At 32.6% G+C, this 15,837-nt stretch overlaps 2 protein-coding genes across 2 annotated transcripts; both read left to right on the forward strand.

The window, feature by feature from the left end:
• Nucleotides 1-444: 444 nt before the first annotated feature.
• LOC131006332 (receptor-like protein 9DC3) lies at nt 445-1,674 on the forward strand. The gene has a single exon (XM_057933543.1). The coding sequence runs from the start codon at nt 600-602 to the stop codon at nt 1,323-1,325; it is 726 nt and encodes a 241-aa protein (XP_057789526.1). The 5' UTR covers nt 445-599; the 3' UTR covers nt 1,326-1,674.
• Nucleotides 1,675-7,539: 5,865 nt separating this feature from the next.
• LOC131006334 (receptor kinase-like protein Xa21) lies at nt 7,540-10,070 on the forward strand. Its single transcript, XM_057933545.1, has 3 exons — nt 7,540-8,262; nt 8,840-9,064; nt 9,767-10,070. Exons 1-3 carry the CDS (start codon nt 8,112-8,114, stop codon nt 10,033-10,035), a joined length of 645 nt encoding a protein of 214 aa, XP_057789528.1. The 5' UTR covers nt 7,540-8,111; the 3' UTR covers nt 10,036-10,070.
• Nucleotides 10,071-15,837: the final 5,767 nt, after the last annotated feature.

Below are 15,837 nucleotides of genomic sequence, written 5' to 3' on the forward strand. Positions count from 1 at the left end.
TAAAAAACAAAATTCTACATACATATTTTTTTTATTGAATTAAATATAAAATATTAATTAATTAAATTTAAAAAGAATATATAATTAAATAAGTAACTAGCACGCACGCGAGACCTCTACACCACACAGAGGTGAAAAAACTACCCACACACAAATATGATCACTACCTACACAAAAGTTGAAAAACTACTCGCCGTAGGCGAGACTGAACCCAAGACCTTTTACAAGTGAGAGTTATCTTTCGAGAATCACATTATACTCGAAATTGTTTTTATTACCAAAAAGCTGGGCCATGTGGTCTTAATTTCCACACGTCTTCTTTTGCAGATGGTCACACACCACATACTATTCACACACATACATACACTCATATTCCACAGTGCTTTCAAAACTTCCAATCTTTGCTCATCTTTCATTTAAATGCTAATCACTTTAGCGGCCTCATTCCATCAATATTCATAAAAGGGTGTAGTCTTATCTCCATCAATTTGAGTGGTAATAAATTGCAAGGAAGATTACCTAAATCCTTAATCAATTGCAAAAGTCTTAAAAGCCTCGATGTCGGAAATAATAGAATACTAGACAAATTTCCATTTTGGATGGAAGCTCTTCTTCAGCTTCGAGTGCTAGTTTTGAAGTCTAACAAATTTGATGGTAACATGTCGTTGCCTTCACAAAGCTACCTTTCGTTTCCCAAGTTGCAAGTTTTAGATATATCGAGGAATGCATTTGGGGGATCTCTACCTCAAAGATATTTCAAGAATTTTAAAGCAATGATGGGTGTGAAGGCCAATTATGATGATATGAACTTTGTAGCTCACGTGGAGATGACATTGACCTTGAAAGGTCAAGATCAGTTATTGAAGAGACTGTTGGAAGCCTTTACAATCATTGACTTATCCTCCAATAGATTCTCTGGGAGTATTCCACATTCCATAGGTAATCTTAATTCTTTGAGATACTTGAATTTGTCCCATAATAATTTCATGGGACACATACCTGCATCTCTTGGAAATATAAGTGTGCTTGAATCATTGGACTTGTCATCGAACAAATTGGATGGAGGTATTCCAAGTGAATTGACGAGGTTGACATTTCTTGAGAAACTAGACCTTTCAATGAATGATCTCGTGGGGCAAATACCACAATCTAACCAGTTCTCCACCTTTGATAACGATTCATACGTGGGAAACTTGAGATTGTGTGGAGTTCCATTGACGAGAAAATGCAACAAGGAGGATGGGCAGCTGATCGGACCAGAAGAAGAAGATGAAGAAGAAGAAGAAGAAGAAGAGTATGGATTTATAGATGGAGAAATGTGGTGATGGGATATGGAAGTGGATTCATTGTTGGAATTGGAATTGGTTACATTATTATTAGAAATGGAAGGCCGAGATGGTTAGTGGAATTCTTTTTTGGCGTTGGATATAATAAGAAGCAAAAGAGACTCAATAGAGTAACACCAAGAGAGGAGGAGTTGATACTTTGATTTGAAGATGGTTATTTTAATCTTTGTGTCTTACTTTTTCTTCATTTTAATTGTTTCTCTCTTTCTCTTTTATCTTTTTGAATTAGGTCGACTTACATGCTACCACTTTCTGAAACAAATTAAGTTGTTAATTTGTTGTAATTCATTAGTTTAGTTTGCTTTGTGAGACTTCTGTCGTGCTAAGATATTTTGTAATTGCAATTCCGTAATAATTAAAAATGATAAAAAAAAATTGGAAAACAGTTCGTCTAATTTATATCTTCAAAGTTCGTATTAATATCAAATATATTTAATAAATTATTCTCGACTCTAGTGCCGGTCGCCTATGAAATTTTTAGATGGGCATGTGGAGACCATTAATACAATTAATATTATTATTGACTATCACACAATCATACACTTTAAAAAGTAATAAAAATATATATTTCCCTTTCAATCAATTTCAGAAAATTATTTCATTCAAGAAAATAATACAAGGCGCAATTATCATGCTCAAACCATTAAATTAAAATTCAAAAGATTTGATGTGTGAAATTTTGAACCCATTTCAATTAAGCTAACATTATCTTCAACTTGAATAATATTGATTCTCCATTCAAACTAGTTTTTTTTTTTTTTTTTTTTTTTTTTTTTTTTTTTTTTTTTATATCGGGCAAAGTCATGCTAAATGTTAGTAGTTAGTTCCTCATCCACTCCAAGAACCACCTTATCTCTCCATTCACCAAAATCCACCTTATATCTCCAATCTCCAATTCGCTCCCAAGAGGGATCGAACCCGGGTCACTTCACTTAAGTGAGGACCTGGTGGCCAGTACGTACATTGAAATTAAACGACATGTTTAAATAAATAAATATTTTCATATACAAATTTTTTTTAATGACAAGAGCGAAAACAAAATATTTTAAATTTTAAAATTTTCATAACCGATTTGTTTTAAATTCTTTTTTGATGATTTTTATACCATATTAAAAAACTTGTAACGAATTAAATTTAATTAAGATGCATATTGAATTTTTATCATGAATCAAATTTGACGATGTTTAGAAAATAATAAAAAACAAATAGAGCAAATTAATAGGAAGATAGAGAGAATAATATTGAAAAATTTGGTGGAGAAGAAAGAGAAAAAGGGAGGAAAAAATGTAGGGAAAATACGTACTCACTTTTTATATATTGTTCTATAATCAAACCTATCATACACCTAAATCTAGATTTGATGCACTATGGTATCCAAATATTAAAAATTCATTTCAAGCTTTGAGAATTTCATATGAAACGTAGACGATGGTGACAAATAATGTATTTCTCAAGAAAATAAAGTTAAAATTGATTAGAGAAGCTTCCCTCATATTTCCACAAAAATGTGGAAAATTTGCATTCCATTTGACTTAGACTTTACTTGTAAATAGACTCTGCTACAATTATTTTAGATTTGAATATAAATGTCAATTGGTAGGCTCATATTTTAGACTCGACCTTAGCTTCCCCTTGGTAATTTCATCATAATAAATTAAAAAATTTCATGATCAAATTTGATGATATTTAGAAAATAATTACAATATAAAAAGGTAAAAAGAAAAAATATTTAAATTTTAATGGAAGAAGAAAGGAAAAAAAATAAAGGGAGAAAACTCCTCTTTTATATACTATAGATGGGTTCATTGGTGGTTTTAACATCACTAGTACACTGTATTTAATTTCTACATGAATCTTCAATACGCAATTAAATCACCACTCAATTATAATTAATTTTAAATTAGTCTTGGACTTTACTTGATAATAATAAAGTTATACACTATTAATCAAATTATAAAATGCTTGACTACAGTCAATTCCATACAACTCAAAATCTTATCACTCACGGATGGATGGATGGATGGATGGGAATAGATAAAAAATATGTGATGCACATTTGGTCTTGTAACAGCCCGGCTCCAGAGTTGACGGCTGTCCCCACAGACCAATACGAGTCTTTTCTAGCGTGTTTTGTCCTCACTCGCACGCTCCCTGAGAAACTTCCCAGGGGGTCACCCATCCCGGAATTGCTCCAAGCCAAGCACGCTTAACCTTGGAGTTTCTTCCGTGTGGGCACCAGAAAAGAAGATGCATCTTATTGATATGAGTAGCACCTATCAAATCACTTAAGCTCTCCTCGAATATGCAGTCCCATACCTACATATTCTTGGAATCCCTCTCGTTCGGGTGTGTTTCGGTTCATCCCTGCGCCCCTCCGCTTGGAAGTCTTAACCGGAGCCGCTCCTTGTCCGTGCCTCTTTTGCACCGGCGATCACTCCGCACTTCGTCCCCGGGCGTCACAGGCCCACCAGCTTCCGCTTGGTTCGTCCCCGAACCACACCGTACTGGGAGAGGTTCGGCTCTGATACCACCTGTCACAGCCCGCCCTAACTAAGGATAGTTAAGCCGAGTGATCTACGACTAGGGATGGGGTTAAAGAAGAAGGGGAAGAAAAGGGGCGTCATTTATAGCCGTAAAACTTACTCATCTTAATAAAACTCGTCATTTTTATTCATGAATACTCAATTGAAAATAGTCTATGAAAGACAGCATAAAACTTAATTAATATCATTAATCAAGTTATACATCATATGAAACCATTCTCTTAAGACTCAAAGTATGACATAACATACTATAACATCAACAACATCTTGCAGCGGAAAGTAGCTAGACATATGTATGAAGACATATTCTAGACAGGTTAACTATTTATTAACAACCCTGGAGACTCCGCTCATTGCAGCACCATCATCACATCAGCTCAACCTGCACATTTAGAAAACATATGCAGGGCTGAGTACAAAAGCACTCAGTGGGCACGTATGCCTAGGTATAAAAATACATGCTTCAAAACTGTAAATTGTCATGCCATCATAAACAGTACAGCAAGGGAGTTTTTCGCTAAAAAGGCCCAAGCTTACTAAGTTCATTTGTGATTCTTAAAGTTCGTCTGCAGACTAAGTTCTCTTGTAATCTATCATATCTGGAACTGTGTGCCGGAGAGGTGGCCACCTCTCACGGTCACTTGACCGGCCAACCCGCTAGATGACTCACGGTCACTGGTGTACACTAGTCCTGGCAGGATAGCTATCAACTGCTCAGGACCCGAATTCGATTGCATCATTGGCAAAGCCAAAGCAGATAGATATCATACTAAAATTTAAACATTTTATGGCAAGACAATACTTGAAATAACTTTAACTCAAAGATTTTGTCATGAAATAACTTGCTTGAACGTAACATTTAAACTCATTTGATATATATATGAAACTGAAATTAACAGTTAGATCATCTCATGCATTCATTCGTATAAGAGGCCTACGACACGCAGGGGATCTCTATATACGTATAGTAAAAGTAATGCCCACCTGGATAGGCAAAGCCTGAAGATCATAATCACATAAACTCGTCTTAGGAAAGCAGCGCTAATCCCCTTGGTTCATAAAGCCTACAAGAAATTCTATTCTTAATAGGTCTCGTGAAGCTAACTTAAAGTCTTAGTGGATGTACTAAACATACTTGATTCATCACGCCGGGTTTTCAAATTTAATAATAAAAATTGAAAGCTAATTCTTGAGCTAAGGACACCAACAATATCCTTACTCGATTTTCTTTTAATAATTGAATTTATAAATAAATCCAATTAAATCATAAATACTTTCACTCACAAAAATACTTGATGTAAATCATTTCATGCTTATTCATATATGCACATAATAATATTAATATTATTCTGCAAATCATTTTTTTAAATTAATTAATTAAACTAATGATGGCTCAATCAATTAATTAAAATGAGGCAGCCCAATGATATATTAAAATCAGGGCCCAATATTATAAATAAGCAGCCCATTTAATAATAATTCAGAGGCCCAATTAAAAATAATAATTGAAGGGCCCAAAATTCAATTAAAATCGGCCCACCTCCTTAAAAAAAACAGCCCATCTTTGGGCCCAACCCTAAATCCATCTTCATTTCTCACACCCACACACACATCACACGCACACACACATCGCAGCAGCTGCGCTGCACACTCCCCCTCCCTCTTCTTCCCTTCTCCAGCGACGGTAGGCGTCGCCGGCCACGCCGCCGTCCCCGACGACTCTCTCTTGAAGTCCGCCGCCGCGGAGACTCGCCGGGGAAGCAGCGGCGACAAGCCGCGCCACCCTCGGCTCTCCCTTCACTCTCTCGAATTCCGCCCCCAACACTCACCCTCTATCTCACCGAACCCAGAACTCCCTCCGACTACTGCACCAGACCAGCCGCCGCCCTTCTCACCTCTCAACCTTCCTCTCTCTCAAACCTCGGTCACCACCGCCCACCTTCAGTCGGATCTCTCTCTTGACTGCTCTTCCGCCAACGAGCAGCAGCGAAAGCTGCTCTTTCTTCTCCGACTCCGGCTAGTAGCAGCGATAAGCTGCTGCTCCACCGTCCGCTCAGACCCTCTCACTGTACACTCCTCTCCTCCTCGGCCTTCCGGCGACTGCAGCAGCGAGGCTGCCGCCGACCGAGACTCCCATCTCTCACTCTCTCTGTGACAGTGGCCAACCACCACCACCACCGGACGGACAGCAGCGATGAGCCGCCGCCGACCGCATCTGCCTCCTTCCACTCTCAACTCAACTCATCAGCAGACACACAAACACAACAAGCAAAACCAAAACTCAAAACTCCTTTCTTCTTTCTTTTAAAACAGTCATGCTTCATATACGTATACATACACAGATTGTACTTATCATGCCAGTAACTTGACATCAATATAACGTGTATACATCCATCACACCAGATCAAAACAAAATGCATATGTTTTGTACTCAGCCCTGCATATGTTTTCTAAATGTGCAGGTTGAGCTGATGTGATGATGGTGCTGCAATGAGCGGAGTCTCCAGGGTTGTTAATAAATAGTTAACCTGTCTAGAATATGTCTTCATACATATGTCTAGCTACTTTCCGCTGCAAGATGTTGTTGATGTTATAGTATGTTATGTCATACTTTGAGTCTTAAGAGAATGGTTTCATATGATGTATAACTTGATTAATGATATTAATTAAGTTTTATGCTGTCTTTCATAGACTATTTTCAATTGAGTATTCATGAATAAAAATGACGAGTTTTATTAAGATGAGTAAGTTTTACGGCTATAAATGACGCCCCTTTTCTTCCCCTTCTTCTTTAACCCCATCCCTAGTCGTAGATCACTCGGCTTAACTATCCTTAGTTAGGGCGGGCTGTGACAGGTCTTTTGCTTAAATTCCTTTTTCAAATGGAAACAATTATATATCCTTTTCAATCAATTTCTGAAAATTATAAACCTCCAAAAAATATAATACAATTGATTAACCAATTATTGTTCTGCGATTATCGCGATACCGAACCATTAAATATTGCAAATTCAATTTCACAATGACTTCCTCTAATGATCAATGTTAACATACATGGGTGTGATTCAATTTCACTTACCATTAAATATTGTGAATTTAATTTATCCATGAAAAATGAAAAAAAAATAAAAATATATGTGATACACATTTAGTCTTATGGTTAAGTCAAAGTCTAGTGCCCGTCGTGTAAGTAACAATTATATTTCCCTTTCAATCGATTTTTGAAAATTATCACATTCAAAAAAATACTAATTGAAAGCAATTTTCCATGTAGAAAATGTCATTGTGGGCTCCCCAATAATTTGTTTATAATTAAGAAATTTAATTATTCATTTTTCATTCCATAGGTGTGAGAGATCCTATTACGAATCATAGGCTCACAAATCAAACATCTCAGCTTCAAAAGAGGTGGAATAATTTTTTTTTTTAAATGTTGTGTAATATTTTCTCAAGAAAAGAAAAAAGAAAACAAACTCTAATATTTCCGTTACATGAAATTTCATGAGTTTTCTTCTTTGCCCAAATCACACTCCAATATTGAGAGCATAAAGAAGACTAGGTCAATTAATTTTGGATCGAGATTTTTTAATGACTTGCATTGACTTCCAAAAAATGTGGAAAATTTACATTCTGCAATTCTCAGTCTCCAAAACTCTAGGCTCACAAGAAGTGTTTTAGATTTGAATATAAATGGCATTTGTAGGCTTCTCGTTTTCTCACACAATTAGCACTCACAATATGGATGCATTTTCCCCATTTTCCCTTCTTTCGCTTCTCTTATTGTTTTCATGTCTTAGCCTCTCTGCTGCACACAACATAACTCAAATCAAAAGTGATGAATTCATACTTGTTGCCTTAAAATCCCACATCACTTCGGATCCTTACAATATTTTGAAAAATAACTGGACAAGTGGAACCTCGTTTTGCACGTGGATAGGAGTTACTTGTGATTCACGTCGTAGCAGGGTGACTGAATTAGATATCTCGGCTATGGGACTTGAAGGAAGCATTCCACAGGAAATTGGAAATCTTTCTTCACTTGGTCATTTAGATTTGAGTTGGAACTCTTTTCATGGTTGTATTCCTCTCTATCCATTTTTAAATTTGTAGTTAGTAGAATCTATTTATTTATAAGGTAATCCTATCAGGTCGGCTACCAAAGGACATTTGCAGTCACAATAACCTTCGAAGACTCAAACTACTTAACCTATCGAGGAATGAAATGGAAGGAGATATACCGTCAAGTTTGTACCAATGTCCACAACTCGAGAGTATTGACTTGTCAGGCAACAACTTTGGTGGATATGTGCCTGCACAAATTTGGAATATCACACTGCTTAAGGAATTAGACCTTGGTGTGAACAATTTGAGAGGTATATATATTCTTATCTCTATACTGAGAATTTAACTAGTTTGATGCCTTACTATTTCATTTCTATTGATAATCTAGAAATTGGTTGATAATGTCATTCGGTTTAAACGTAGATTTTGGGGTAAATGGCAAAGCTACGGCTCTTGCGTCTAATGATATTCTGCAGTTCCTCAGTAACATGATGTATATATAGCTAAGCAATTTATTTATTCTTTTCTCATTTTACTTTCAACTTTATTAATACTAATTCTTTATTCAGATGCTCAATCTAACAATAAAACCGGGCATACACCTAAATCTAGATTTGATATATTATAGTCTCCAAATATAAAAAACTAGTGAGTATTTTGACGTGGAATTATTTTAAATTGTAATTTAAATTAAGTTATAGTATTATTTTTCGTAATGCTATTATCTACGCTGATTTGTGAGATTATATAGTCTGGAGTTTGTAAAATTTGGTCACAATGCACTTAACAAAAACTTAACCAAATTCTTAAAATTTGTGCCGAAGCTATTTAGGTATATTTTTGTTTTTGCGTATGGAGGGTGTATTTTATACCATAATACTTTATCAGGCCGCCTACCAAAAGACATTTGCTCGCATAACAACCTTCAAAGACTCAAACTACTTAGCCTGTGGTGGAACGAATTGGAGGGAGATATACCATTGAGTTTGGGTCAATGTACACAACTTGAGAGTATTGACTTGTCATACAACAACTTTGGTGGAAATGTCCCTCGAGAAATTGGGAACATCACACAGCTTAAGGAATTAAGCCTTAATAGGAACAATTTGAAAGGTATGCTCTTGTCTTTATACTAATAATTTAACTTCAATAGAAAAAATATTAATTTATTTAACTTATTTTTTAAAATAAAAATAAAATCTTATTATTTTATTATATTCTCTACATTGTAGTTTTTTTATAATTTTTTGTAGCTTTTTTAGTTTTATTAAAAAATAAATTAAAAATAAAAGATGCAAAAAAAATAACTACAATATAGATAATACAATAAAACGACTAAATTCTATTAAATTAATTGAATTTTTTTTATTCAATTAAATTGTGGGTGACCAAAATGTGGCTGCATAGATTTATTGAATCTAATAACCATTATAGGTTCAACAAGTTTTGAAAGATCACGTTAAGTACTCAAAATAACACAAGAGATACATATATTCACTTAATTTCATATAGTTGGACAACGTTAATTTACATTTCATAATTGATAAGATGTATGAATATTTTTATTTTCATTATTTGAATATTTTCACTCCCACCCTTGTAATGGGATATTAGCTCACATAATAGTATTTATCAAGGTCTTGAGACATTAATAACTGCTTTGACTCGGTTTACAATTTACAGTTTAGAGTTTAACATTGATGTGATTGTCAGTACACATGATAATACGAGACAACTCCTTTGAAGTTTGAAGTGGTATACAACTAATATACTTTATAATCAAACATAATTTTTTAACTTGACATTATTTCACAGGTGATATTCCGAAAGAGATTGGTTATCTTAATTATTTAGAGGTATTGAGCATGAGCAACAACAAATTCAGTGGACGATTACCAAGACAACTTTGGAATGTCACGACTCTTCGTGAATTACGCATTGGCAACATCTCTTTAATTGGTATGTCATTACTCTTTCTGCTAATTTTTTTTATTGAGGCATTAACCACCTTTATTGTTATTTCTAATAAGCCAATTGTTAATCATATTTATCGTCACTTTTCTGTCCTATTTTCTGTTCTTTGAACATTGTATATTACTGCTTTGACTCGGTTTACAGTTGAACAAAGGATTAACCTTAGCAATTAAAATAGAGATTTATTAAAAAAGGAAAGAAAGAAAAAACGTACCAACAAAGGATTAACAAAGGATTAGTCTTAGTTTTAGCAATAAATTAACCGTATGCTTTGATTAAATAAATGACTTTTTAATTTTATTTTAACAACTTATAACCAATTCGTAAATATCAGAGAGACCACTTAACTTAATTAATACTATTGCTCATGATTACTTTAGTAGACTCTAAACCGAATTGTTTACAACTTAGCCCATATCACATGATATATTGCTCATCACAAGTCTCCGTGAACTATACCTTGATGGCGCCTCTTTAAATGGTACGTATGTCTGCATTACTCTTTAAGCCAAAACTTTAGTGAAAGAGTTTGGTATATCGTAACTAACCATGAGAATTGGAAATAATATGTGATACACATTTAGTCTTATGCTTAAGTCAAAGTCTATTACTCGTCGTGTAAGAGATGATTATATTTCCCTCTCAATCGATTTTTGAAAAATAATTGGAGCAGTGGAATCTCTTTTTCACATTAGACTTGAAGACAGCATCCCACTTGAAAATGGAAATCTTTCTTCGCTCGTCTATACTAGGAATTTAACTAGGTTGATACCTTACTATTTCATTTCTATTGATAATTCAGAAATAGGTTGATAATGTCATTTGGTTTAAACGTAGATTTTTGGGAAAATGGCAAAACTACGGCTCTTGCCTCTAATGATATTTTTCGGTTCCTCAGTAATGTGATGTATATATAGCTAAGCAATTTAATTATTATTTTCTCATTTTACTTTCAACTTTATTTATACTGATTCTTTATTCAGATGTTCAATCTAACAATAAAACCGGTCATACACCGAAATCTAGATTTGATGTATTATAGTCTCCAAATATAAAAAAACTAGTGAGTATTTTAACATTAATCTTTTTGCAATAAACCGTATGCTTTGATTAAAAAAAATGACATTTTAATTTTATTTTAACAATTTAATACCAATTTGTAAATATCAGAGGGCCCACAAAACTTAATTGATATTGCTCAATTCATAACTGTATACTATAACTTTGCATGACTATATATGACTTTGAATTGATTAGATATAAATTCTTGCACATTAATCTTTTTGCAATAACCGTATGCTTTGATTAAAAAAATGACATTTTAATTTTATTTTAACAACTTAATACTAATTTGTAAATATCAGAAGGCCCACAAAACTTAATTGATATTGCTCATGATTACTTTGGTAGACTCTAAACCGAATTATTGACCACTACTTAGCCCATATCACAAGATATATTGCTCATGATTACTACGGTGGGCTCTTATTTATTATTATTATTATTATTATTATTATTATTATTATTATTATTATTATTATTATTATTATTATTATTATTATTATTATTATTATTATTATTATTATTATTATCGGAAGATGTATTTTATCGATAATACTTTATCAGGCTGCTTACCAAAAGACATTTGCTCGCATAACAACCTTCAAAGACTCAAACTACTTAGCCTGAGGTGGAACAAATTGGAGGGAGATATACCATTGAGTTTAGGTCAATGTACACAACTTGAGAGTATTGACTTGTCATGGAACAACTTTGGTGGAAATGTCCCTCGAGAAATTGGGAACATCACACAGCTTAAGGAATTACGCCTTAGTTGGAACAATTTGAAAGGTATGGTCTTATCTTTATACTAATAATTTAACTTGAATAGAAAAAATATTAATTTATTTAACTTATTTTTTAAAATAAAAATAAAATTTAGTTATTTTATTATATTCTCAACATTGTAGTTTTTTATAATTTTTTGTAACTTTTTAAGTTTTATTAAAAAAAAAATTAAAAATAAAAGATGCAAAAAAAATAACTACAATATAGATAATACAATAAAACGACTAAATTCTATTAAATTAATTGAAATTTTTTCAATTCAACTAAATTGTGGGTGACCAAAATGTGGCTACATAGATTTATTGAATCTAATAACCATTATAGGTTCAACAAGTTTTGAAAGATCACGTTAAGTACTCAAAATATCACAAGAGATACATACATACATTCACTTAATTTCATATAGTTGGACAACGCTAATTTACATTTCATAATTGATCGTATGAATATTTTTATTTTCATTATTTGAATTTTTTCAGTCCCACCCTTGTAATGGGATATTAGCTCACGTAATAGTATTTATCAAGGTCTTGAGATATCCTAAAATTTTACTTATATTCTTTTTCTTTTCGTATATCTGTGTATGGAATTCGGATTATAGTCCACCCAACTCCTTTTTCTGCATTTGCAACTATCCACAATGGATAGGGGAGCAGTTTGACAACATAATTTATTAACTTGACAACTTTAACGGACGATTACCAAGACAACTTTGGAATGTCACGACTCTTCGTGAATTATACATTGGCAACATCTCTTTAATTGGTATGTCGTTACTCTTTCTGCTAATTTTTTTTATTGAGGCATTAACCACCTTTATTGTTATTTCTAATAAGCCATTCGTATGTTTTGATTAGCAATAAATTAACCGTATGTTTTGATTAAATAAATGACTTTTTAATTTTATTTTAACAACTTATAACCCATTCGTAAATATCAGAGAGACCACTTAACTTAATTAATACTATTGCTCATGATTACTTTAGTAGACTCTAAACCGAATTGTTTACAACTTAGCCCATATCACAAGATATATTGCTCATGCATTACTGTTGGTGGGCTCAATTTCACAGGTGGACTTTATTATTATTATTATTATTATTATTATTATTATTATTATTATTATTATTATTATTATTATCTCTTTCTCTCTCTCTATTATTGACCCAATTTGCATCGATCTAAATGGAATTGTTTACAATTTATCCCATATGATATATTCACTTTCATATAATTAGGAAAAGCACTTCACTAACTATTTTTCTAATACTTATGATTTAATTTGCAGTTCATACTATTTGTAACATATTATTACACCCGATTCAAATCGAGTTATCATGGTTTGACACAATTTCACAGGTGGTATTCCGAAAGAGATTGGTAATCTTAATAATCTAGAGATGTTAGACATGAGTTTCAACAATCTTAGTGGACCATTTCCAAGACAAATCTTGAACATCACAAGTCTCCGTCAACTATACCTCAGCGACGCCTCTTTAAATGGTATGTATGCACTACTCTTTAAGCCAAAATTTTAAAAACAACTATATATCGTACATAACTAACCATGGGAATTAGAAAAATACGTGATACACATTTAGTTTTATGCTTAAGTCAAAGTCTATTGCCCATCGTGTATGAGATGAATATTATATTTCCCTTTCAATCGATTTTTGAAAATCATCACGTCCAAGGAAAATAATTAAAAGCAATTTTCCATATAGAAGATGCCATAGGGCTCCCCAATAATTTTTTTATAGTTAAGAAATTTAATTATTATTATTATTATTTGCTTTTATAAAGTTACAATATTAAAAAGCTAGTGAGTATTTCGATCTAACAACATACCAGCTTCAAAAGAGCGAGGTGAAATAATAATAATTATTTTGGGAATTTATACCGAGAGGTATATATGTTCTTGTCTCTATACTGAGAATTTAAATAGATTGATACCTTAGTATTTCATTTCTACTGATAATCCAGAAATTGGTTGATAATGTCATTCAGTTTAAACGTAGATTTTTGTGAAAATGGCAAAACTTCGGCTCTTGCCTCTAATGATATTTTACGGTTCCTCAGTAACGTGATCTATATATAGCTAAGCAATTTAATTATTCTTTTCTCATTTAACTTTCAACTTTATTAATACTGATTCTTTATTCAAATGCTTTATCTAACAATAAAACCGGGCATGCACCTAAATCTAGATTTGATGTATTATAGTCTCCAAATATAAAAAGCTAGTGAGTATTTCGACTTGGAATTATTTTAAATTGTAATTTAAATTAAGTTATAGTATTATTTTTCGTATAATGCTATTGTCTAAGCTGATTTGTGAGATTATATGGTCTGGAGTTTGTAAAATTTGGTCACAATACACTTAACAAAATTCTTAAAATCTGTGCCGAAGCTATTTAGGTATATATTTTTGCATACGGAGGGTGTATTTTATACCATAATACTTTATCAGGCCGCCTACCAAAAGACATTTGCTCGCATAACAACCTTCAAAGACTCAAACTACTTAGCCTGTGGTCGAACAAATTGGAGGGAGATATACCGTTGAGTTTGGGTCAATGTACACAACTTGAGAGTATTTACTTGACATACAACAACTTTGGTGGAAATCAACTTGTACATTAATCTTTTAGCAATAAATTGCATGCTTTGATAAAAAAAATGACTTTTTAATTTTAGTTTAACAACTGAAAACCAATTTATAAATATCAGAGGGCCCATTTAATTGATTCATTGCCAAAACTAAATTGAACCGAGTCAAAATTAAGTGGATTCGACAATTACCATTTAATATTCACTTAATAATGTATTCAAACTAACAAAAACGAACCATTAAATATAGTGTTCTAATACTTATTATTTTTGTGGTTGTGTTATAATAATCAAATCAATTTATTTTACGACTTGGCAATTGTGGAGGTGATATTCCAAAAGAGATTGATTATGTATATCTTGGGAATAAGAAATTCCACAATGCTATGAAAACTTTAGCAAAACTTTGGCCATCTTTCGTTCAATTATAAATCAGTTTAGTGGTAAAAAAATTGGACGGAACATTACATAAATTATATGTCGTCCATTTCCTAATTTGTTGGTTTTAGATACATTTGTTGAAAAGATATTTCAAATTATCTGCCAAAGTAAGATATGCGATTTGTCTAATTCCTTTGCCAATGCATGCACAATATGAAATAGAACACGAATGATATTTAAAAAAAAAAAAGAAAAAAAATAGAAAACACTTTTTTTTCGAATTGTATGACTTAGCTAATTTGTGTCAAAAGATATGAGTGCTTTACATCTCTATCTTTAAAGTGATTTATATGAAGGGTTATCCAATTTTCAGGTCCAATACCATCCACCATTGGGAATCTATCAAATTTGTGGAACCTAGACCTCTCTTCCAACAAATTAAATGGTGAGCTTCCATTCTCCATGTGCAACATGACATCCCTTCAAATTCTTATTTTCTCAAATAACAGTTTGGAAATCTTTGGACATATTTCATCTAAATGCAAATCACTTTAGTGGCCCCATTCCATCAATATTTATGAGAGGGTGTATTTTTTAGTCTAACAATTTGAGTGTTAATAAATTGCAAGGAAATTTGTCTATACGTGAGTTCATATAAGATATGCGATTTGTCTAATTCCTTTGTCACTCCATGTGCAATATGAAATAGATTTATATAAAAAAAAGTTGAGTAATATATTTTCTCGATAAAAGAAAAAGGAAAACATACTCTAATATTTTAAAAAATAATTGGAGCAGTGTAATCTCTTTTTTACATGGATAATAGAGTGACTTATTTAGAACTCTAGCTGGGGTATGACTTGTGAGACTCGAAGGATAATGGGGCCACTAGAAATTGGAAATCTGTCTTCACTAGAAATTGGAAATATGAGTGGAAACTCTTTTCATGGTACTATTTCCTCTATCTATTTTTTAATTTGTTGTTAATAGAATATATTTATTTATATGGTAATCCTATCAGCTCGTGAGATATCCCGACTTTTCTATAAGAAATATAGAAGATCTTTACTTAG

The sequence above is a fragment of the Salvia miltiorrhiza genome, chromosome 1, assembly GCF_028751815.1.
Source record: "Salvia miltiorrhiza cultivar Shanhuang (shh) chromosome 1, IMPLAD_Smil_shh, whole genome shotgun sequence".
Classification (NCBI taxonomy): Eukaryota; Viridiplantae; Streptophyta; class Magnoliopsida; order Lamiales; family Lamiaceae; genus Salvia; species Salvia miltiorrhiza.